The 25,198-nt window shown below is 39.7% G+C and overlaps 4 protein-coding genes and 1 non-coding gene across 5 annotated transcripts; 2 read left to right on the forward strand and 3 right to left on the reverse strand.

Annotated features, from left to right (window-relative positions):
* Positions 1-5,127: 5,127 nt before the first annotated feature.
* LOC112188748 (fasciclin-like arabinogalactan protein 13) lies at positions 5,128-6,046 on the reverse strand. Its single transcript, XM_024327943.2, has one exon. The coding sequence runs from the start codon at positions 5,936-5,938 to the stop codon at positions 5,198-5,200; it is 741 nt and encodes a 246-aa protein (XP_024183711.1). The 5' UTR covers positions 5,939-6,046; the 3' UTR covers positions 5,128-5,197.
* A 1,796-nt stretch (positions 6,047-7,842) lies between these two features.
* On the forward strand, positions 7,843-10,397 carry LOC112189617 (pentatricopeptide repeat-containing protein At4g32430, mitochondrial). The gene has a single exon (XM_024328958.2). The coding sequence runs from the start codon at positions 7,953-7,955 to the stop codon at positions 10,317-10,319; it is 2,367 nt and encodes a 788-aa protein (XP_024184726.1). The 5' UTR covers positions 7,843-7,952; the 3' UTR covers positions 10,320-10,397.
* Positions 10,398-10,507: 110 nt separating this feature from the next.
* On the reverse strand, positions 10,508-10,589 carry TRNAS-AGA. Its single transcript has one exon. It is a non-coding gene; the product is annotated as a tRNA-Ser (tRNA).
* Positions 10,590-11,173: 584 nt separating this feature from the next.
* Positions 11,174-12,912, reverse strand: LOC112188400 (NHP2-like protein 1). Its single transcript, XM_024327508.2, has 5 exons — positions 12,755-12,912; positions 12,532-12,652; positions 12,314-12,417; positions 11,539-11,670; positions 11,174-11,435 (listed from the first exon to the last, which is right to left on the reverse strand). Exons 1-5 carry the CDS (start codon positions 12,755-12,757, stop codon positions 11,409-11,411), a joined length of 387 nt encoding a protein of 128 aa, XP_024183276.1. The 5' UTR covers positions 12,758-12,912; the 3' UTR covers positions 11,174-11,408.
* Positions 12,913-21,115: 8,203 nt separating this feature from the next.
* Positions 21,116-24,070, forward strand: LOC112188364 (signal peptidase complex catalytic subunit SEC11A). The gene is made up of 8 exons (XM_024327464.2): positions 21,116-21,348; positions 21,440-21,552; positions 22,109-22,180; positions 22,370-22,405; positions 22,583-22,628; positions 22,852-22,939; positions 23,495-23,552; positions 23,760-24,070. The coding sequence occupies exons 1-8, from the start codon at positions 21,270-21,272 to the stop codon at positions 23,808-23,810; spliced, it is 543 nt and encodes a 180-aa protein (XP_024183232.1). The 5' UTR covers positions 21,116-21,269; the 3' UTR covers positions 23,811-24,070.
* The last annotated feature ends 1,128 nt before the right edge of the window (positions 24,071-25,198 follow it).

Here is a 25,198-nt window from a genome sequence, read left to right on the forward strand (position 1 = left end):
ATTAGAATTAGAAAACAAAGATGCAATATTCAAAGGTTTATTTGCTGAACTAAAAAGAGAACATAAAGGAAACAAAGTAGAACTTACTGTCATCATTTTTGAACCATTGATAAGTTCCCCAGCTTGAGTTGATTATGTAATTGTACTGCCAGATGGTAAGAGCAAAAGTTAGCATTCCATACCCAGAAATTTCATGCTCTGCTAAAGCAGCTTCCAGCCTTCCACCAACATAAAAGAATCTGACAATTTTGATACTGCACAAAGCAATGACAACACTCATCAGTGACAAAACACAGACCAAGCAAATGCCATTTCCATCTATTATGTACCAAATTTGCAATTTAAACAACATTGCTACCAGAACCAAGCAAAAGAAAAGAAAGTTAAGTGCCATTATGCAATCAATAAAGCAATTATGTATCCAATTTGCACACAACAATCATCTATCATTCTATCCCATTCCAACAACATTGCCAAAACAAAAAAGAACTAAAGAAAACGTCAAAATAAAAAGCTAAAGAAAAAGCTAAGCGTACACAAGTGAAGACTTACAGTTTTCCAACCATCATCAGTTTCAACAGCAATCTGGATCTGATTTCCATTTCCTTTGATGTTTCAAGCTTTGGATCAAACCAAACCACAAACAAAAAGGCAAAACAATATATCATGTATCAGTATCATAACTCACACTGAGGCTTGTTTGTCATAACTATCAACTCAATATGAGAAAAGAAAATGAACAACTTACAGGTCTTTCGACATTGAGATACCAAGGTGCAGAAGATGTATCACTGATGAATATAAAGATTGATACTGAAAAAGCAGAGAACTATTAATCAAAAGCGAAAGAACAGAAATATTCATCATATCTGGGTTTATCAAAAAGACGAAACTACGATGAAACAAAGATATAAAGTTATAAACCCAGCATCAAGAGCAGCGAGATTTGAAATTGAAAAAGCTTGAAATCATACCAGCACCTCAACATCGCCGTCGGTAATCTCCTGGATAATCTACGATGAAGATCCTACAGATCCTTGCCTTCGACCGAGAGAATCTCCTTCACTATCCCGCTCAGATCCATGGCCATCGATCTGGTCTTCATGACCCAACCGAGACCTTAGCCTCGTGACCTTGATCGATCTAGTCCTTGGGGATCTCGAATTCTCTATGGCGATGAGAAAATTGAAAGGATTGACGAAGAGAAGAATGAGAGGGCGAGAGAAGAGAGAGAGCGGCTGAAGAGAAGTTCTCGAGAGAGAGACTGAAGATTGACCGAGGGATTTAACATCTATATATATGGCGGCCATTAGGGTTTCTGAAGTTAAATCCAAAACGACGTCGTTTTGTAGTAAATGAACAGTGTTTCGGTTCGGTTCGGTTTTGACTGGGCCGAAACCGAAAACCGAACCGACCAGATTCGGTGCGGTGCTGTTTTTTCCAATTCGGTGCGGTTTTTTTCGGTGCGGTTTTTTTCGGCTGCGGTTCGGGTATCGGTGCGGTTTTTTTCGGTTTTCGGTTTCGCGAGCCCACCCCTAGTTGATACTGCAACTTCTGCTACTCACAATAGGCATACCTATGGTTAGTGTACTGTGGTAGAGCTTGACAATAAGAAACATCAATGATGGTCATCTGAAAAATGACAGTAGCATTACAACATTGACAGTAGCTTTCTACAACTATTGTAATAGATTTTCACAACTATGGTAGTGGTGTTTTACAACTATAAAAGTAGCTTTTTACATATATCATTGTTGGACCATGCATACTTTTTATTGAATTTGTTTTCTTTTTCCGATTACAATAACTTTTCATTTTAGTTGTATCATTTACATTTCCATAGCTTTGTTAGTCTCTGAGAATAGTTTTCTCAGTCTCTGGGAGTAGCTTTTGTTCTTCTTATTTATTGCTTTTGGCGTTATTGAGAGTAACTTTTGATGACGGTGAGAGTAATTTTTTGGTATTGGTGACAGCAATGTTTGTTGCTGGTGAGAGTAGCTTTTGATATTGGTGACAGTAGCTTTTGTTGGTAGGGATAATAGCTTTTGGTTTTGGAGTGCGTAGCTTTTGTTAGTGATAATAGTTTTTGTTGCCGGTGACAGTAGCTTTTGTGACCTCGCCGGAAATCTCACCAGCGTAGCTTTTGTGGCTGGTGACAGTAGCTTTTGTGACCTCACCGGAAATCTCACCAGTGTAACTTTTGTTGCTAATGCTAGTAGCTTTTGTGACATCGCCGGAGGTTGCCGGAATTCTCATTAAAGTAGCCTTTGTTGCTAGTCACAGTAGCTTTTAGTGTTAATGACAGTAGCTTTTGTGGTAGCCGGAGTTCGTCGGAGACCTCGCCGGAGAGGAGAAAGAGAATGATTGTTGACTTTTTATTCTAGTGGCATTTATGTAAATATGTTAGTTTTTATATTCAAAATATAACACTATTTTTAATCTAGTGGCCTTATGAGGAAAAAATTTAGTTAGTGGCCTTATGGCTAAAAAAACATTCAAATATGCACTTATATGTAATTAACCCAAGTTTTTATTCAAAAATAAAAAATAAAAATAAAACCTAAAGTTTTGAGTTTTGACAATGAAATCTTAAAGTTTATAAACTAAAGTTTTTTTTTTTTTTAAATTATATATAACAGCTTATAACTAAAGTTTTGACAATGAAATCCTAAAGTTTTTTCTTTTATTTTTTATTTTTTATATATGACAGCTTATAAACTAAAGTTTAAACAAACAATTGTTTAAAGTTTTAGTAAATAATTGTTTATTAAACTTTAGGTTTTCTCCCAATCCATGTCATTTTTCAAAGAGAAATTTTGAAAATTAACCATTTTTAGTCTTTTAGACCTTTAAATTGATCTATAACATTATTTTAAAAAAACAACTTTTCTAGGATAAATTTCAGTTTAGTACCCTGTGGTTTGGGGGTAACATCATGTCAGTCCCTGCTCTTTCAATTTGATCAGAAACACCCCTGTGCTTTCAATTTCAATCAGCCGTGCCCAAATTTTACTGTTCCGTCCAATTTGAACGTTAACTTTGACTGGATTGACAAAGTAAAATTTAGACGGAATAGTAAAATTTGGGCACGGCTGATTGAAATTGAAAGCACAGGGGTGTTGCTGATCAAATTGAAAGAGCAGGGACTAACATGATGTTACCCCCAAACCACAGGCTACTAAACTGAAATTATTAAGTCTTGATTACTCTTAGAATGAGCTAAACTATCTCACCTTCCCACTATTCTTCTTCCCCAATGCACAACCGTATGTCATGATGTGCAAATCCTATCTATTTTTTTTCTTTATCTTATTTGTTCCCTTTTTCTCCTCCTCATCCCTTCTCATACATCGTCTTATGAGCAACATAAGATGATGCATCGGATCACATAATACTTCTATAAAACGAGTATCACTTCGTTGGGAAAGTAAGGGAATCAGGTTGCATTGGTCTGTGCATGTGTACTGGAAAAAATAGTGGAGATAGTTGATGGTCGAGTAAGAAGGGAGGAATAAAGGTAGTTAACTATTGGGTGAAATTTGCACACCCCATTTTGCAAACCACACACCCCTTTCATTTTTTTAATAATATTTCATCCCACAACCTTTAGCACTTCCTAAAATACCCTCGATAGATTCTCTCTCTCTCTCTCTCTCTCCCCCCTCGACAGATTCTCTCCCCCCCCCCCCTATTCCACCCCCTCCACCCCCAATTCCTCAGCCACAATCCTCCTCCTTCTAAAATACCCTCTGCCTCAAAAGCAAATCCGGCATCCAATCCAAGCGCCACTTTGTCCTCGGCGCCCAGCTCCTCGACCAAGCCAGATCCGCCTCCTCCAAGTCCTCCGCCGCCGCTCATATCTTCAAAGCCCTCGCTCTCAACGCCCAGGGCTTCAAGACCTCCACCCTCGACTCCATCGACGTCGCGCTCTCCCCACCCAGGGCGTCGACGCGCCATTCCATTCCAGCTCCCAAAACTCCATTAAAGACTCAAATCTTTTTTCCCATCAAAACCCACAGTGGATCCGACGACGATGGAGACCAGCAACTGCATGTCGATGCTGTCGTGCGTCAGCACCAACTCCGCCTCACTGGAAAGGTGCTCCTGGATCAATCTCAGCACCACCGATTTTGAAGACGACGACAACAACATCATCTGCGCCGACGATGATCACAGCTCTCTCTTGCTCTCCTCTGGGCCCACCTCGGAGGCCGCCCAGCCCAAGCCTAATCTCAATCTCAATCAGCCCGCCCCCGCCGTCCACGTGGTCGCCGCCTGATGTTGCCTTTTCCTGAGGAAGAAGAAGTAAAGAAGAATAATTTCACTGTTTTTCCTTTATATTTGTGTTGAATGTGTATGTATCTTTGTTAAAAATTGTGATCGTGTTTGGGTTTGGATTGGATGCCGGATTTGCTTTGGAGGCAGAGGAGGAGGATATTTTAGGAGGATTGGGGCTGAGGAATTGGGGGAGGAGGAGGTGGAGGGGGAGAGAGAGAATCTATCGAGGGTATTTTAGGAAGTGCAAAAGGTTGTGGGATGAAATATTTTTTAATGAAAGAGTGTGTGGTTTGCAAAATGGGGTGTGCAAATTTCACCCTCTTTAACTATATGCCTATTATCTAACAACTAACCCAAGTGGGATATCAAAGTCCAAGATCCCAACATTTTAGCTGCATATATGCCTTAATATCTCCAATAATGATTCTTCAACTCTTTACAATCGTCTATACATTGAACGGTTAGCAACGCAGATTACACTTAGGTTTTCTAAAAGATCGATCAATCTGAGCCACCATTGCACCTCATTCTTTCAACCAACCAACATCATTTTTCTAACTATTAATTAGCTATTTGGTCATGCATCATGCATGTTCTATACTTGTAGCTGCATGTGATCTTGACCTAGTTAACATTGTATGACCAAAGGCCAAGCCATGCAACTTGCTAGTTGAACTTATATCCCCTTTCGAAACTTGTTCATTTTCTTCGTAAACTAATTAAAGTAGTCTTTTTTATATAGATATATAAACACATTTTATGTTGTGATAATCAAAAGGAAAAAAACTCACAAGTACTTATAACAATCAAACAATCTCATTCGACCCAAAAAAAAAAATGCCAAAACCAAAGAGGAAATCAAGAAGTACATGAATATTGTTGTTGGTACAAATCACACTGCACAAAATAGCACCACTTACTAGCTAGTTGCCATGAAAAACAAAACCACCCCTAGAGCCAATCCCACGAATCCCACGCTCTTCTTGCTCGAACCATTAGCACTGTCCGCAGATGGCTCCGCGGCCTTTGTCGCCGTCGTTGTGTTGGTGCTTCCAGCCGGAGTTTTAGTCGGAGTAGGAGCCGGTGACGCGTCACTAAACATGTCATTAGGTAACAACACCTTGTCAACTTGGTACACAGCCAACGGAAACTGCTGCCTCAACGGATTGTTGATCTGAGTAGTCACCGCCCCGCTCGACACATTCACTTGGTTCCCACCGGATCCGGTGAAGTTGAGGCCGTAAGATCCGCCGCCGTTTTGGGACGAGGACTGAGTTCTCACGGGGTTCGAGACCGTTAGGAGACTGGCGAGAGTGTAGTACTTGGGGAGAACATGGTACAGAACTAGCTGTACTTGTTGTTGGGAGGAGAGGTCGTTTAAGGTACCGGCATTGAGGTTTGTGAAGGCGTTGTCGGTGGGTGCAAGGACGGTTAGGCCCTCGGTGGAGGAGTTGAGCTGGCTTTGGATTTGGGTGGCCACTTGGGTTTGGGTGAGGAGGCGGAGGAAGGTGGTGTATTGGCCAGCTTTGTCTAGGATGCCGGTGAAGTTAAGTTTGCCGGGCGGGGCGGGGGCGGGTGCAGTTTGGGCTCGGGCATGGAGGAGGAAGAAGGCGGCGACGGCGAGGAGGAGGACAGGGAAGTAATGTGTGGAAGCTGCCATGGTGATGATGATGATGAGGGTGGTGGTGGTGGAATGAGGTGTTGGGGAATATATGGGATGAGGAAGTAAGGTATGGGGGTGAGGCTTTGGTGGAATGAGCTGGAGAACTCAACTATAGTGTAGAGTGTTGACTATATTAATAATCAAAACAAAGAAAAAGAAAGAAATGATATTTGGGCACAAACGTGACAGCCTTGAAAAAAAATTGATTGGAAAATTTCAAAATTATATTCCAACACAATAATTAATTAGCATATTAATTTGATCAAACATCTCAACTAACAATTTTCCCCGCCCTGATTTGGTTGCCATCACTGACAATGATATATATAGTAATGGACCTAATGGTATAATATATATCGTTGATGTTTAGCTTGGTTAATTTCAGGTTCTAAAATTGAGATAATTAACGTTCACCTATTAGAAACCACAACTGCACAGTAGTGTATGGAGATATTCATTAGATAGAAAGGATTTGATTAACTTGATTTCTATTGCGTCTAAGGTGTAGTAGCTTTCTTAATTCATGAAAGGTATTAGCTTTGATTATAAAATTGATGTCTGACTCTCACAATGTTGTATATTAAATACCAGATCTGAGATAGTTAACATAGTATTCAATCCCTCGTGGAAACAGCTACCAGAGCAGGTTAGACCAAGACAAAATCAAACTTGCATTCAACCAGTAATTACAAAATAATTATCATCTGACTTAGTTTATAAATGAACTCATTACAGAAGCTATAATAATATACATAACCCGGATAAGCTTGGCAGCCTGGAAAAACATGGCATGTGAGATTCCCTAACAACTGTATGCATGTAAATGGTCTCACCATTTCAAATAATCATATACAAGTGTAGCTAGGTTGTAACTTTGTAGCTTTGTACCAAACTCTTCTGCCTTCTGTTTCATGTCATTATATAATAATATAAAGAGGAGGACCAATCACCTACCATTTATATAAACGATCATACCGGTGCTCTTTCATATTCTGCACAGGTAGACGATCGATAATCATCAATTAAGAAGAAAAAAATACGATCAATTGATACTAATTCCAATAATTGTAAACTAGCTTAATGAAATTATAGACCGACATAATAGATCGAGTAATACACAAATTTTGAACTTCAGACCAACTTGATACAGTGATAGACAATATTTTGTTACAAATCCCACTTATTGAAATTATAGACCAACTCGATAAAACGATACACAACTTCTAAATTTGTGACCAACTCGATATAGTGATAGACAATTAATGATGCATAATCGGTTTACTCACCAATCGCTATAGTGATAACATCACATTCTAAAGCATATATACTGTATATGAGTATATATGCTAAAACATATATACTGTATATGAGTATGTCAATGAAGAAAAAATTTCGATCGATGAATACTAATTTTGATAATCGTAAACTAGCTTAATAAATGTAGACCGACTCGATAGAGTGATAAATAACTTTTGAACTTCATATATATATATATATATATATATATATATATAGACAATTATTGGAGTAGAATCTGTAATGTGATGGAGCACACAATGAAAAAGAAAGGAAATTGAAATGCAGAAAGGAAATAGCTAAAACATCATTCATTCATATCTGCCTCAAATGGCTGAGAAATACAAACATATAGACTGATGGAAATGTCCATTACAGATGGTTAGCACGTGTCCTAGGACCACAATTGAAGATAGACATTCAAAATAGATTTAATCTAGTGTGCTGTAGCCACTACTGAAGTGGGCCTAAAGAGAGAGAGGTATGAGATTGTTGGGGTGTCCTCAACTTAATGATGGTCAACCAATCTAAAACCCTAAAACATACAAGAAGATAGAAGTGGGCCTTTCTCACCATTTGGAGCCCATTTGATATCATACGAAATGCTTTGAGAGGGTTTAAGACCTTTGAAAACAGGGATTTGAGAGGGTTTAAGACTTTCGCGCTCCTCTCTCTCTTTGCCTAATCAGAAATGCTCACTTTTTGTTAGTTTCTCATGATTAACCGCCAACTGAATTTCAAAACCCTCCAACGAATACGCAAGCCACGACTAAGCCACTCTAAATTCCATTCCTTGAGAGACGAACACCACCTGTTCGATGAAATTCCCCAACCAGATGCTGCTGCAGTTAACCGCTCTATGCTCAACTATATGCACAGGAACCTTTCAGCTACGGCCCTCGAAATATTTAGTAAACAAATTCAACTGTGTTCGTCTCCTCGGAACATTGATGAAGTTACCCTCACCCTTGCTGCCAAGGCTTGCCAAGGGGACCCGAAACCCGGATGCCAAATCCACGGTTTTGCAGTTTCTTCTGGGTTTATTTCCTATGTTACAGTTTCGAATTCGTTGATGAGTATGTACACTAAAGCTGGGAGGTTTGATAGTGCAATGTGTATTTTTGATGGTATGTGTTATACTGATATAGTTTCTTGGAATACTATTCTTTCGGGGTTTCGGACGAGTGAGGGGGCGTTGAGTTTTGCTCTCAGGATGCATTCAAATGGGATTGCTTTGGATCCGGTGACTTATTGTACAGTTCTTGCTTTTTGTGCGGAGTATGAAGATTTTCTGTTTGGGTTACAATTGCATTCTCTCATACTTCAGTCTGGGTTGGATCGTGAAGTTTTTGTTGGGAATGCGCTTATAAGTATGTATTCAAGGTGGAGACGTTTGATAGAAGCTAGGAATGTGTTTGATGAAATGGGGAATAAGGACGTGGTTTCTTGGAATGCAATACTATCAGGTTACTCTCAAGAGGGAAATCATGGGCTTGAAGCAGTTTTACTCTTCATTGAGATGGTGAGAGAAGGGATGAAACTTGATCATGTCTCATTTACTAGCGCAGTTTCAGCTTGCGGGCATGAGAAGAATTTAAGGCTTGGGAGACAGATACATGGCTTGACAGTAAAATCAGGATATGAAAGTCATGTTTCGGTTGGGAACGTGTTGATCTCAACATATTCAAAGAGTGGCGTCAGTGAAGATGCGGGATTGGTGTTTCAGCTCATGAACAATCGCAATGTAATTTCCTGGACTACAATGATTTCTATGGACGAAGAGAATGCCATCTCTTTATTTAATGAGATGAGATTGGATGGAGTATATCCAAATGATGTTACATTTGTTGGATTAATCCATGCTATATCAACTAGGAAGTTGGTGGAAGAAGGCCTTATGATTCATGGGATTTGCACAAAGAGTGGATTTTTGTCAAAGCATAATGTTTGCAATAGCTTTATCACCATGTATGCTAAGTTTGAGTCCATGGGTGATTCTGTCAAGGTTTTTGAGGAGTTGGACTTCAGAGAAATCATATCATGGAATGCTTTGATCTCAGGGTATGCTCAGAACAGGCTGTGTCAGGATGCACTGAAGACATTCTTGTCTGCAATCATGGAGTCCACGCCTAACAACTACACATTTGGTAGTGTCTTGAGTGCAATTGGTGATGCTCATGACATTTCTCTGAAGTATGGCCAGCGATGCCACTCCTTTTTGATAAAACTTGGATCAGTCACTGACCCGATTACAGCAGGTGCTCTCCTTGATATGTATGCAAAGCGAGGAAGCATTTGTGAGTCCCAAAGAGTTTTCAGTGAGACCCCTCACAGAACTCAGTTTGCTTGGACAGCAATAATATCTGCATATGCTGGGCATGGAGACTATGACTCAGTAATCGAATTGTTCTACCAGATGGATAAAGAAGGGGTAAGACCTGACTCGATCACATTTCTTTCTGTACTAAGCGCATGTAGCAGAAAGGGATCAGTTGAGATGGGACGCCATTTCTTTGAATCAATGGTCAAAGACTATCAGATTGAACCATCTCCTCAACATTATGCTTGTATGGTGGACATGTTAGGCCGGGCAGGAAAGCTGGAGGAAGCAGAGGAATTGACGAGTCAGATGTCAGGACAGCCGAGTTTTTCTTTGTTGCAAAGCTTGCTTGGGGCTTGCACAATACATGGGAATGTGGAGATGGCTGAGAGAGTTGCAGATGCTTTAATGCGAATGGAGCCAACTGAATCAGGTTCCTATGTGCTGTTGTCCAACTTGTATGCAGAGAAAGGGGACTGGGAAATGGTGGCAAAAATAAGGAAACAGATGAGAGATAGGGGAGTGAGAAAGGAAGTGGGATTTAGTTGGTTGGATAATGGTGATGCTGATGGTTCTTTGTATCTCCACGGGTTTTCGTCAGGTGATACCTCTCACCGCCAGTCTGAAGAGATAAGTAGAATGGCGAAATGCATAGGACTAGAAATGAAGTTTTTGAGAGAGAACATGGCTGAGATAGGCTCACTGAAACAAGACAGTGAGACACATTCTCAAGTGCCTCATGATGAAGAAGGCTTGTATTAGAAATTGTAACAGTGACAATTAATTCATGATGTTTTACTCTATTCACATTTTCTGGTCGAGAATCCATAAGAAAAACGAAAGGTGTGCACTTTAGGATGACAAAAATTGATCCTCAATAAAACAATAACAGAAACATGTTGCAGCATGTCTCGAAAGTAGGAGTAGGAGAAGGAAAGAAAAAGAAAAAACGTGGTCGGCAGGATTCGAACCTGCGCGGGCAAAGCCCACATGATTTCTAGTCATGCCCGATAACCACTCCGGCACGACCACTTGATGTTTGTAGGTTGTACATCTCCATATAAGTCACTTACAGTATTCATCCTAACCTGTCTCATTACGTGGTGACCTTGGTTAGTCTTGAATCTTGGAGGCATACATGCTAGTCACTTGCGTTTCGAATTGTCGAGCAATTGAATGTCTCACATGTTCGGTGCTCAACAATTCGAGATAGTTTTGAGGACTCTGGAACCTATTACATCTTTTGCTTTCTGGTCGGTTTAATCATGGAAGACTAGCACAATCATTCTTGGTGCCTTGGTGGTGGTTAACTGTGTTCACTCAACTGAGCTGCCACTAAGCAAATTAACCGAGAGAAATGAATTGGCCAGGAATATAAACTCCTCTGTGGCTAGCCTGAGAAGTTGAATAGAGGTAGATGCAAAGGGGCCACATTTGGCTCTGGCAATTCATGTGTTTCTAATCCAGGGCAACGAACTCCACATGGCCTGGAAAAGAATTTTGAGGTTCTGGGACACCTCGGTTCTGATAAAAGTATAAGTAAAAGGCTCTCATAAACTTAAAACTCTTCTTTCCATCCAAATTATAACAACCATCACCGTGGAAATAAAGCAAACAAAGATAAAAGCAAATAACTCAATTCATATTATGCAAGTTGTTACAATCTTATACTTGCAAATAGAGTTTAGAGTTGGCTGCTTAGCAGTTCATAGAAATAAAAACTTTAATACAAGTCAACACTAAAAATTTTCCTAGTAGTACAACTCCATCAGTCCAAGCCTCTGAAGTAGCAACCACTATAGTCTGAGAGGCCCATCACACCGAATCACACCAACTATGCTCCACAATAGTTTAGATAAGGAGCTTCTCAATGGCATCCTGCAATTCAAATAATATCAATAAGAATGCAGCCAGCAGTACCAAATTCAAACAAAGAAAAGCTATAACAAGCTGTAGACAGAAACCAGTAAGAAAGGTATACCTTGAGCTGTTGTATTTGGACTTTCATTTGGCTACCCTCATTTGTTGTCACAGAACAAGCAATGACAGGTCTTGAGACACCACAGGCTCGTCCAAGAGCTTGCTTCGAAGGCACGAACACATAGGGCACATTCTGTGAATTCAAGTAGTATTCTAATTTGTGAACCATGGTCTTAAAGTTAAATCATAATCAGGAAATGAACAATCATACTAAAATGTTTAAGTTCAGATAGTTAATAACTTAATAAATACTGTCGGGGGCATGGTTTTGAGGCCCATAACCAATAAGATAGATCATCAAAAAGCTTGCATTTCTTTCAACCAACATCAAGACAGCACACATAGTAATTAACTAATTATGAATGGAATTGGATACCCACAGTTTATCTATGAAATAAATATGGGGATCCATGAGTGTCCATATACTAAAATCATGCCCATCAACTAATGGGTCTGTTTCGAGTTCAACTAATGTGTCTTTGTACAGACACAGACAACCAAACAAATAACCATGTTTTTCTCAGCCTTTTGATATAATGAGTAAATGACTCTTTTACATCTTAAAGACATGAATCATACACAACGCAAAACGTTAACTACAAACACTTAGTCCAGTAAAAGTACGATAATAAACATGGCACTCGATTATTCCATAGTTTACTAATACTCGCACGAAAAACATAACCATTCAATCATCCAACAAATGCCCAAGTCTCATATCAAATCACAAAGCCGCAATAGAAATGAATACCAAAAACAATCAAAACAAAGATTACCTTATCTTCAGCCAAGAGGGGAAGATGAAGAAGAATCTCAAGCGGCTCGGTATCAGCAGCCATCACAATGAACTCAGCAATACCTCTGTTCAGGGTCTTAGTAGCTGCCAAAAAAAAAAACCCATACACAATTAGTTTTAAGCTTTCTTCCTATAACCAATTTACATCAACACAACAAAATCAAAGTCTCGAACTTTATACAAGAATCCGAGTCGAACCTTCGTTGGCGCCCTTTTTGAGCTGCTTGAAGTTGAAGGCTTGCTGAACCAGGTCGAGAATGGTGATGGTGAGCTGACCATCGGCCAAGGGGTAAGCTTTAGGGTTGACTGCTTCTCCGGTCTGCAATTGAAATCAAGCAAAAACAAAGAGACGAATCAAAAACCCAGAAAGTTAATCGCAGTATCAGAGCGAAATGGAGAGAGAACGAGAGGGAGAGGGTACCATTGTGCTGAAGATTACTGTGAGAGGAGGAGGCTAGGGTTTTCGATGGATTAGGGTTTAAGAAGGAGATTGCATTTGTCGTGGGAGGGATATTTATAGAAGAGTTTCATGGGCCGACGTCGTTTTAGAGGGGTCCGACACTCTTTTTAGGTCCGTAAATGCTAGTACTATTTTCTTTCTTTGATTGTTGTATCCTTTCCGCGTTGGCCGTACAATCCTTTTTTTTTTTAACTTGTTTGGGCTTTGTTTTTTGTTTTTTGATGAAGGGCTAGTGCGGTCTTAAGCCTTTTTTAATGAAACTGTTGAATATAATAGGGGGACATAAAGCCTTAACCTCAGAGTACAATAAGCATGGAGAGAACGTCTCAAAAATAATATCAAGAGTTTCCAAAAAATCTATGTTTTCTAACAGGCACCAACTAGCAAATAGTACTCTATTGGCTACTCCATTTACTTTGATATTGTGGTGACATAACAGAAAAATAACTCGAAACCGAAGCATCAGTACAAATAGTGCACCCAATCAAACAATTAATTTCATCGATTTGGATTGGTGGATTGGAATACATACCTCGTTACTATGTAATGGGATCTGTAAATGAATAATAAAATTCAGTAAAATATTCATTTTTTTATTAGTAATTGCACGGTAGTCGGCAGGAAGTCATGTTATTTTCACGTCCATTACAAGTTAGTAAATGTGTCAAAACAACAATTAATTTAGTTGTAAATTTTTTTGATTCGATCCTTATTCAACATGTTTCCAACAATTTTATTAACATTTTCTTTATCGTATGTGTTCTCAGCATGTAGCTTATTATGCAATTATGCTATGCTTAACACTAAACACTTTTTTTTTTTTTGAGAGAATGACGATAGAATTTTATTACTCAATGAGAAGAAGTATTACAATAGGAAGCAACAAGGCTTCCAATGGTGGAAGGTATAGAACCCTTCCAATTAGCAGACACATTAGAATACAATGCAAGCTTTGCAAGTGTGTGTGCTTCCAAATTGGACTCTCTGTAAACATGTTGAAAGAAAAAACTAGGAATAGAAGCTAAGTGGACCAAAATGTCATCAACCACCCTCCCAATCATGGAATGATCTTCTTCTTGAGACTTCAGAGAATTGACCAACTGAAGACAATCACTTTCAAAAATAATAGGTGCCTGGTTGAACTCCACAGCCCAAGCACATGCAGCCCTCCCAGCAAGAGCCTCAACAACAACAAGAGCACTAACTAATGAAACTCTACAACAAGAGCCACCCACAATCAGCCCTTCAGAATCACGTACTACAACACCGATACCTTCCATGTTAGTACTGCTATCAAATGAGCCATCCAGATTTGCCTTAAGCCACCCTATAAGAGGAGGCACCCAGGGAGCTGAAGCACATTTTGTTTTGGGACTTCGACCCGGACGAAGGGAGGTAAACAATGAGAAGCTAGAAGCTGCCTGGAAGAAAAGTTGTTCCAAATCAAGGTACTTACCATTCCACACTCTTTGATTCCTCTCTTTCCATACTGCCCATAACAGATACCGAAGAAAGTCAAAAAACTCAGAAGAAATAGTCTGCATACAGTGAGATAACTAATCCAACATCGAAGCTGGATAGTCACTGCTGGATGAGATCACCGAACTTAAACCTGGAACCTTTCTTAACATAGCATGCACAAAGGAACAATCTCTATTAACATGATGAACAGATTCATCTCCATCATTGCAGAAAACACAACCATCAGGAATCCAAATCCTCTTGGTTCGAAGTTGAGCCATTGTAGGAAGAATAGAAGCACATACCTTCCACATGTGAACCTTCACCTTACCAGGGATCCCAGCATTCCAAATCCGTTTCCAAGCATCCATAAAAGGTGAAAGGTTGGAGACAGAAGGGATATCTGCATGAACTAAATTAATAGCAAGCTTGTAGGCACTTTTAGTTGAGAATAGACCTTTTGCATCAAAATGCCAAATCAATCTGTCAGAAACTCTCCGTTGGCTAAGAGGAATAGACAAAATTAATGCTACATCTTATGGCTCAAACCACTGAGCTATAAGCTTAAGATTCCAAGACAACCCTGGGAGTAATAATTCCCTAACCAACGTCGGAGCACCATCCCTCCTAATGAAAGGTCGGAACAAATTAGGTCTAGGCAACCAAGGATCATCCCAAATATGAATGGATTGACCATCTCCCACCTGCCATCTCACCCCACTTCTAAGCACCGATCGGGCTTCAAAAATTCCACGCCAACAAAAGGAAGGTGCTGACATTAGAGAGGCACTCCAAAAATCACCATCAGGATAATACTTAGCCTTATAAAGTCGGCTAAGTAAAGAATGCGGATAGCGTATTAAACGCCACCCCTGCTTAGCTAAGAGAGCAAGATTATGAGCATATAAATCCTCTTTAGGTTTGCATAAACCTTCCCATGAAAGCCAATGAATTTTCTTATTCTCCGCTTTGCTTCCCCACCAAAACCTAGCACACATCTGGTGAAGAGAATGACAAAAATCTTTGGGAAGAAGAAAGCAACTCATAGCATAAGAAGGAAGAGCTTGAGCTACAACACGAAAAAGTAAGTCTTTACCTGCACCACTGAGCAGTTTCCCCTGCCAACCTTCAAGTTTTTTACTCAACCATTCTTTGATATGCGAAAAGGTTCCAGACTTCTTCCTACCAACATATGTGGGTGTTAAGAGAAAATCTGCACACTGTGAGCGTAAATGTCACCAAACATAATTTCACTCGTATTCATTTAGTGAATAGAGTTTTAATTATTTTGGGTTCGACCCATTCAAGACAGAATGTGTCTCTTAATTATATTCCCTTGTTACAGGGAAACACCCTTTGATTCCATTTATGAAGAAACCAATTGTGGATGTGTGTTTGTTTGTTTGCTTTTGCGGCTGCACCCGGATATTTGAATGGGTTGCCTACGTACCCTTGGAGAGGGATCAAGCCACTCGTAGTTCAAGAGTTCCAATGGGTGAATGACCCATTGGAGGTTATGGCTTTTTGGAATAGGAATAGTGTTTGGACGAATTTGGTGTAAGTGAACCAGAGATTCGATTTGTTTTGGATTTGTTTGGAAAGGTTGTAACGTTTCCTGGTGTTTGGCGGAATTTGACTAATGAGGTCAGGGATTCGGATTAGATGAACCAGGGAGTCATGGATTTTATTTGGAAAGGCTGTGACGTATCCTGGTGTTTGGCGGAATTTGACTGATGAGGTCAGGGATTCAGATTGGATGAACCAGGGAGTCAGAGATTTTGTTTGGACTTACGGTTGCATCTAGTGGGTCGCTAGATTGCCTACATACCCTATAAAGGGATCAAACCATTGTAGTTCAGAAAATTTGTATTTCTTGTGTTAGGAGAATTTGACTGGAGTCAGTGATTCAATTTAGGACTGGCTGAATTTGACTGGTGGAGTCAGGGATTCTGTTTGGATTTGTGGTTGCATCTAGTAGGTGTTGCTAGATTGCCTACATACCCTGTAAAGGGATCAAACCGTTGTAGTTCAGAAAATTTGTATTTCTTGTGTTGGGAGAATTTGACTGAAGTCAGTGATTCAATTTAGGACTGGCTGAATTTGACTGGTGGAGTCAGGGATTCTGTTTGGATTTGTGGTTGCATCTAGTAGGTGTTGCTAGATTGCCTACATACCCTGTAAAGGGATCAAACCGTTGTAGTTCAGAGAATTTGTATTTCTAGTTTTGTACCAACTTTTGTGTTCGACGGATGTATGTATTTTTTTGAATCCGTAAAATGTATTTCTTTTGGACACCCAATTTGATTTGGGCACCTGTCGTGCCGAGCTTTGCAATTGGGTACTGAGACTTGAAATGGACCTCACACTGCTTGATTAATCCTGAAACTCCGAAGAGTGTAAAGTTGATTTGGACAACCATTATGGAGAGCTAAGCTTTAATGTCGAGTCACTCCTTTATTGTTGACTTTTAGGCTCAAAAGTTGGAGTCGAGTTTTGCAGGTGGCTTGCTTCCACTTTTTTTGTAGGAGGCCCAGTGACTGACTTCATTTTGAGTGTACAACCAATCATTTATTTTGAACCGGAAATGTAAAATGGACTTGTTTCCTGTTGTTGTCGAGGAGGTCCAATAAACCGGGATGATCGAACTATTGAAGACTTTTCCACCATGCTAGTCCTTAAATCAAAGTTAATATATGGGACATATTGTCTTCCATTAATTAACTCTTTTTTTTTTACACCGATAATTTTGAGAGGTCCCACTTGATCAATATGACTCTGGCGGTGTAGGCATGGATTAACAAAAAGCAAAGCCAGCAATTTCATTTTTTTTTGTTCTCAATGTTTTTGTCTCAGACCCATTGAACCTCTTTGCTCTGCACATTAATTGGAAAGAGAATCTCTCCACCGTTTGGCTTTTCAAGTCGATGCCACATGCCACAAGAAATAGAGCTTGAAATTTATGCCTTTGAAGGTGTGATTAACCAAGACTCGTGGCTCTGTTCAATAATTGTTTAAGCAATTAGAACCAAACCAGGTGCCTTCTCTTTTTCTTTGAACAGAGAAAAGAGCACTGAAGCTCTTATTCATAGGTGGAGAGTCGCATGAATTGCTTGTTGTCCATATCATGTTGTCATCTTCAAAGCTTTGGACTTCGTAGCGGGAGCTTTTAGCAGTAGAATCCAGTTGTTCATGAACAACTTATTCCAATTCGTCAGGGGGAGCTTTGAGCATTGAAGCGAGGCCGTTCATGAACAACCATTTTGTTTTAATGCGTTAAGTGTTTGAGAGCAGCAGCGTCATTTTGGGAAGACTCTAATAATTTTGGTCGTTCATGAACGGCCTATTAGAGTCTCGGAAGACCACGAGACACAGAAGGATTAATTGGAGGGAAGGTAGATGTATACCTGCAATTCTTTTCCTTCTTTCTCTAGAAGCGAAAGTTGGAGTGTCCGACCTTCTTCTCTGTTTCTTTTCTTTCTTAGTCTCTGTATTTCTTGCTCTGTGCGTCTCTCCCTTTTGGTGTTCCTCCCCTTTGATGTAGAGAATGTGCCTTTTTATAGGCAACACCGGATCAGCTGAGATTAGAATTGTTATCAATTCAAATTGAATTTCGGTTATAATCGCATCAATATCTGCAGCAACCAACTTCCACGTTTGAAGCCTCTGGTGGGTTTTGTTAATTCAAACTTCATTTGCCTTGACCAGATCTTTCGTCTGTAGGAGGTGAAGAGTATCTAAAACTATTGTTTTGAAATTTGAATTCCACGTGAAGCATGAGAAATCTGATTGCCTGAAGTAACTAGGGAACTAATATCACTCTTTTGCATGTATTTGAAACTGTATATTAATTCCCGTAGGGCTGATCACCTTATAGATAATCCAAGGCTTTTTTTTTTTGAAACTTTTAAATGACTTAATCACTTTTGAATTGCATGGTCAGTAAGTCCCCATGCAAGAAGAAGTCTATCCAAGCTTGGGGTCTTTTTTTTCTAACAACGCAGCAATTTTTGTTGTTGCTGTTTTCTTTAGGAGTTTTGTACATCCTTTTGGATAAACACCATGCCTTCTAGATGAGATACCTTCGAGGAGAAAAAGTCTAAATATTTATGCTTCAACAGTGGGAAGACCAAGGTACTTCTCATGTTTAGGGACAATGACAACCCCTAACAAATCTGCAAGCTGCTGCTGCAATTGTAAACTCACTTTTTTACTGAATACAACGCTGCTTTTAGAGAAATTAATTTTCTGACCAGAGGCCATCTCATAGTCCTTCAAAACAGATAGAATGTGACCACACTCTTCTAGTGTTGCCTTCCCAAAAATAAGGCTATTGTCAGCAAACAACAAATGATGAATAGTAGGAGCATTTGCACACACTTGGATACCTTGAAGCAGGCCTGCAGAGGCTTTGCGCTCAAGTAAAGCTGAAAAGGCTTCAGTGCACAACAGAAATAAATATGGTGAAAGGGGATCCCTTTGCCTCAAATCGCGAGTAGGACTCAAATACCCTTCAGGTTGACCGTTAACTAAGAAAGAGTAACGAACTGAGGACACACATTGCATGATAATCTGTATCCAAGCTTCTTCGAAACCTAATCGACAGAGTACAGCCTCAAGAAAACACCATTCCATGCGGTCATATGCTTTACTCATGTCAAGCTTCAATGACAATACCCCATCTGTAGAAGAGTTACAATTATGAATAAAATGAGACACTTCATTAACTATCAAACTGTTATCAGTGATCAACCTTCCCGGAATGAAGGCACTTTGAAATGGGGAGATAATTTCCGAGAGAAACCTTTTCAACCTATTAGCAATTGCTTTAGAACAAATCTTATAGATCACATTACAAAGTGCTATCGGATGCAAATCAGATATAGACATAGGATTCTTCACTTTTGGGATAAGAAAAACATGGGTATAGTTAACCTCACCCAACAACCGACCCGAGTGAAGAAAGCATTGAGCTGCCTTAACCACATCATCGCCAATAGAATCCCAATACTGTTGGAAAAAAAGAGGAGGCATACCATCCGGCCCTGGTGCCTTAGTTGGATACATCTGGAATAAAGCCTGCTTGATTTCTGAAGCCGTATATGGCGCACCGAGAGTTGCATTCATATCTGGTGTCACTTTTGGTTGGATCAAATCCACCACCGATTGCATATGGTTATAGTCTACAGTTTCAGTAGTATACATGGAGGAGAAATAGTCTAACACTACACTTGTCATGCCTTCCTTAGTATTATGCCAAACACCATCATCATCAAACAAACCTTGAAGCCTATTTTTTGCTCTTCTATTAGAAGCTTTACGATGAAAGTATTTAGTGTTACAATCACCATCAACCAACCATGTAACTTTCGAGTGTTGCTTCTAGTAAGCATGTTCCTTAGTTAGTAAACGCTCCAGGCGAGAAGACAGTACAACACATTCCTCCTGATACTCTAATGTAAGAGGAAGACAACCAAGCTGCTGTAATCTAGCCCGTAGCCCAGCTATTTCACCGCCTCTGTTCCCAAAGGTATCTCTCTGCCATTTATTCAGAGAATACCTAGTACTCATAATTTTCTTCGTTGCCTGGAGCATAGGGCCACCAGCATAAGCATGGCTCCAACCAGCCTTCACCACCTCTTCACACTCTTCATGAAGGGTCCAGTAACTTTCAAAACGGAACCGGTGCTTGTTGCGGGGAGGAAAAGATGGAGAAGACTGATAAACTCCTAATAGAATAGGAATATGATCCCCATGAATAGGTTCTAAGTGACATAGACGCGCTGCGGGGAATACATCAGACCACGATGCAGAAGCCACAGCACGGTCTAACCTGCTACGAACCCCTGCACCGCGCCAAGTGAACGGCGCACCCAAGAACCTTAGATCAAAAAGGTCGCTGTAGGAGATAGCATCCCGGAAAGCTTGCATCTGCCCTTCTCTCTGAATTCCTCCCCCTCCTTCTCCTCAGCATGGAGAATCTCATTGAAATCGCCGATCACCACCCAAGGCAGAGAGCATTCATTGCTCAGTTGACGCAGGAGAGACCATGTACGATGGCGCTTTGAAGTTGTTGGATGACCATAAAAACCGGTCAGCCTCCATTGAATTCCAGATCCATCTGATGCCCATACCTCCACGTCAATATGATGAGTTGACTTGGAACGGAAACGCACATCCAGACCATCAATCCAGAAGAGTGCAAGGCCTCCAGACTGCCCTACACTAAAAACAGCCTCGCAGTTAAGCATTCCTAACTCCAAGAGCAAGTTCTGCATATAGTCTTTGTCATGGACTTTGGTCTCACTGAGGAAGACGAATGCTGGTTTTTTCTGCTGAATAACAAGGCTCAAAGCCTACACCGCAGTACTATTGCTGATGCCACGACAATTCCATGCTAGAATCTCCATCGAGATTAGAACGTCACTGATGAAGCAGCGATTCGAGACACCGACGAAACGGTGAGTTAACAACAGCGTGCTGTGAAGCAACGCCGGAATAGTGACCTCTTAGCGAGAGATCGAGGTGCACGGACGAGTGCCGCCTAGGCCTAGGGTTTTTTTTTTTGCAGTCAGTAACACTAAACACTTTATATTAAGTGAGCCGAAACACACAAATCAAAGAATCAATTTTTGTTCAGTGTAATTTAACAACATTATCACTTGTAATTGATAAATGTATTGTGAATGATGTGAAAGGCAAATGTACATAATTTTAATAAAAAATTGACCAACAATGTAAAAAACTTAAGGTGTAAAACGTTTTTGTTAAGTTAATGGAGGATTTAAAAGCCTAAAATGTTTTTTTTGTTTTTCAAAATTGGAGGATTTCAAACCCCATTGGTTCAATATTTGGATCCAATCGGTCAAAAGGCAAAACTAAAGACCAGAAAAAACTATAGCGCGTAATGTCCCCATTTTCTTCTTCATCTTGATCCCTCATAGCACCACCACCACCAAATTCTCAAGTCTGAAACCACACAACTCTGCAGCTCTCAATTTCTCACATTACTTAAGAAATGGGTTGGTTTGGGGATACCGTGGATTCCATCAAGTCCATTCAGATCAGGCACGCTCTCTCCCAAGCCGTCAGTCTCGGTCAGTACCAATATAAATCATTACAAAGTCTTCAACTTTATTAGTTTCAGATTCAAAGATTGCACCTTTACGAGTTTTCTATACGTTTCAGGCTTGATTGTCACTTCGGCGCTGATAATATGGAAAGGGTTGATGTTGATGACTGGGAGTGAGTCACCTGTGGTGGTTGTGCTCTCTGAAAGCATGGAACCTGGCTTTGCTAGGGTGAGTCTGTCAGCCCCTTTGTGAAAAACCCAGTTACTGTGTTTGAGCATTTACTGTGTTTTGTAGTTGGGTATGAATTGAATGGCTAAAATGTCCTAGATTGTATCAAATGGTGTATATAAAAGGAGCAAACTTGGTTAAGTATTAGTTATTCTAGTAGCAATGTGATTACTCTTTTAGCTAAAAAGAAGGTGTATGAATGATGTCTAGTGGTGTGTCTCTTTCCGTGGATCTTGGGTTTTAACTTGTGGAGGAGGAGAGATTTCAGAAGGAAGAATGCCATATAAGTTATATGACCACCTGTTCATGTTTTTTTTGCTTTTTTTATTTTTATAGCCATTGACTGATTCATCGCTTGCTTTGATACAAGTTCTACTAAGAGGGCCTTTTTATTTGCATACTGAAGTGTTCCACAGTTATACAGACTCATCTTGGCTTTTCATCTGAGTTTTGGACCTGACTATCTGTTTTTTACCATTGAATGTGCAAAAACATATGTGGTTTCTTTTACTCCTATTCATTTGTTTGTTTGACTTCACCTTCAAATATCTTTCAGGGTGACATTTTGTTCTTGCATATGAGCAAGGATCCTATTCGTGCAGGAGAAATTGTCGTGTTTAACGTGGATGTATGTTCCCTTTTCTGAGTTTACTCCTTTACTTAATATATGCTAAGATGTTGTTATTTGTTTGATCCATTTCTGGGAAAGCCATTCAGTCGTGGAGGTTATCCTAAAGTACCTTTTGCAGTGTGCTACTGACCTATGTATATTATTTTGTCTATACATGTGCTGAGATAACTTTTACTTGTTCTCTAGGGACGTATTATTCCAATTGTTCATCGAGTAATTAAGGTAAAACGATGGGTTACCCTCTCCCTCCCTGCCTCCCTCTCTTTTCTATAGTATCGTTCGACTGTTACATATAAACCTATGGCTTTTCCTACATTTTAAAAAACCAAAACCCTGTGACATCATGCAACTTCATGTCATCTTATGATTATGTTTAGTGTTACTGACTGTTTCTGGTAGGTGCACGAGCGGAAAGATACTGGAGAAGATTATGTCCTCACAAAAGGTACTGCTTATTCATGTAGACAGATATATCAGATCAATTTGTGTTCCCATCAATTGATCCACTGCTTTTGCAATTTATAAGAAAGTGAATAAAAGAAATATGGAATTCATTACATGATGATATAGTAATACCTTATGGAGTTTGACTTGATTCAATACTTTAGGTTTTGTTTCATTGTCGTTCATTATGTGGAAGTAACTGCGGTCTTGGTTTGCTTTTATAGGAGACAATAATTCTGATGATGATAGAATCCTTTATGCTCCGGGCCAGCGTTGGTTGCAAAAACACCATATCATGGGGAGAGCTGCTGGGTATGTCTTTTATCTTGTTATACTTTGTTCTGAGCTGTTAGTGAAGTTTCAATAGCAAGCTGTAACGTAGATGAACAACTGTGAGATGATAATATGTTAAACACTCAGGTAGCTCTAATTATGTGTGCAAGTCTAATTTTGTATGTCTTGCACATTCGATGCACCTGTCAAACAAAAACTAGTCTAAGGCTGGTTTCCATAGTTTTCCGATTACATTTCAGCATTGCGAAACTATCTATTCGGAGGGTTTCATATATGTTAAAATCAATAGCTTCTTTGAAGGTTTGAGTCATAACTAGGAGATTATTACTTATGGGGTCTCTTTGCCTCTTGCCTCGCCATAATATGGAACTTGGCCTTGTTAAGTTATAAACCAGTACTTGTTTTACCTATCCTTGAAAGCTGAGATTTGAAATCAAGAAGAATCTGTCCATTATCCATATGTATATATGTATTCGTGAATATTGGGTATTCTGTACATACATGCAATCATGCTAAACGAGTGAGTTTTCATTTCTAGATGTATTGTATTTTATTTGTATTTTGCTAATGCAGGTTTTTGCCTTACGTTGGTTGGGTGACAATTATCATGACAGAAAAGCCTATAATTAAGGTATGCCTTTATTGGAATTTAGAATATCTTCTCATGTGTATATCCTTAACTTGAAAAAATTCTTCACAGTTGCTCATTTGAATAAAATTTTTATATCCTCAAATATCTCAGGCATCTACCGCCCACAAGCTTGGGGATTATTGAAATCAACATTGCTTCTTTGAAAGAAGCTAGTTTCATATTTACTTTCTGTTTTGGTTCTTGCAGTACATTATCATAGGAGCGCTGGGATTGCTGGTCATTACGTCGAAGGATTAGAGACACAGTTGTAGAGGCATGGCAAGGTACAGATGCCCTTTTCTTAAGCAGGGAGTGAGAGAGAATCGGTAGGGTTCCAGCTGCATGTCCTCCTATTGTTTGTGACCAAGAGATAAGAGATTACATCGCTTCCCTGCTTGTATTTTTGACAAGCCGGTTGGCATACAGTCATACTTGTATTTCAGATTAGATGCACTTCATATTAACCAAGGATAATGGCATTTCAATTTGGGATTAATTAAAGGATTAGCTTCAAAACATGACCAAAACCCGACTGTATAATTGCTAGTAACTTGTGAATCTGAAAGGGTTCAAAAGAAAGAAAGAAAGAAAAAAAGAAAAAGAAAAAGGGTGAATCTGAGAACAGAGAGACAAGATGAATAGACTTCTCAACATGACTAGGATTGAAGTTGGAGTTGGTCATCTTTGGGGCTTGCAATTGACGGAGGAAGATGATATGTCCCTATAGGTTTCTAGCCTTGAATTATAACGATTATAATTGCCCTACGCAGCATAGTGTGGTAGTTTAACTTATGTCCTTGTATGAGAATCAATCACACGAATTCATGAGCCCCATCTGCCAGAGCTGTCTGCTGAGCCAAACGACTAGGAGGTGGGAATGCCTGGCTTGATAATCACCCTGTTTCATCATTCCTCATGAAGATGCACCTATCATCGAGCCTGCTTCCGATCTGTCATGCCTTGGAACACTTGTTATCTTTGTGCTGTAGTAAGTAGAGCATGAGTTATGTTCGTGTTCATCTTTTGTATTACGTTCCCAAAATGGCCTAACACATTACAGCAGAAACGTTCAATTTCTACTTCTCAATAATAAGTAGTCGAAAAGCGTTAGAATAGCTTATACATGACATGATACAAAGTACTTCATTGAAATAGAAAAATGTACACGATAATTGGGCATACCCAACAAATCTTAGCTACAAAGAGAGATTACCAAATCTTAGTCCAAGACCCCAAGCAAGCAAGCTCTTCGTGGGACAAGTGCTATTTGCATGGATGACTTTGAGGCTGGATGTAGCGCTAGTCGACTGCCTCGTTTGCACATTTTTTTTCATGAAAATGCGTTGTTAATTAGCAGACAAATCATATTTGTCCCCCATTTGCCGGAATCCAGTACAATGTATTATGTGATTTTAATATATGTGATTTTAATATATAAGGACCGTGACCATTAATCCAATTTAAATCTAAAAATTGTCTACTTACTCTACTAAAATTTTTTTAATCTCATTCACTCAATTTAAACACCAATGACAGTTTTGCCCTCATTTTAATTAACAAACTACTCCCCTCAGACTTTCCCTCCCTCCCTCCCTCCCTCTCTCCCCTCCAACACCAACTTCCTGCCATCACCGCGCCTCACCTCC

Source organism: Rosa chinensis, chromosome 2 (assembly GCF_002994745.2).
Source record: "Rosa chinensis cultivar Old Blush chromosome 2, RchiOBHm-V2, whole genome shotgun sequence".
Taxonomy (NCBI): Eukaryota; Viridiplantae; Streptophyta; class Magnoliopsida; order Rosales; family Rosaceae; genus Rosa; species Rosa chinensis.

Coding starts and splice junctions, on each gene's coding strand:
- LOC112188748 (XM_024327943.2), bottom strand. CDS start 5,938: ATGGCAGCTTCCACACATTACTTCCCTGTCCTCCTCCTCGCCGTCGCC.
- LOC112188400 (XM_024327508.2), bottom strand. Junction 12,418..12,531: donor CAAAAAGGGCGCCAACGAAG/GTTCGACTCGGA, acceptor TTTTTTTGGCAG/CTACTAAGACCCTGAACAGA. Junction 11,671..12,313: donor CCCTCTTGGCTGAAGATAAG/GTAATCTTTGTT, acceptor TTGAATTCACAG/AATGTGCCCTATGTGTTCGT.
- LOC112189617 (XM_024328958.2), top strand. CDS start 7,953: ATGATTAACCGCCAACTGAATTTCAAAACCCTCCAACGAATACGCAAG.
- LOC112188364 (XM_024327464.2), top strand. CDS start 21,270: ATGGGTTGGTTTGGGGATACCGTGGATTCCATCAAGTCCATTCAGATC. Junction 21,553..22,108: donor TGGAACCTGGCTTTGCTAGG/GTGAGTCTGTCA, acceptor AATATCTTTCAG/GGTGACATTTTGTTCTTGCA. Junction 22,629..22,851: donor AGATTATGTCCTCACAAAAG/GTACTGCTTATT, acceptor TTGCTTTTATAG/GAGACAATAATTCTGATGAT.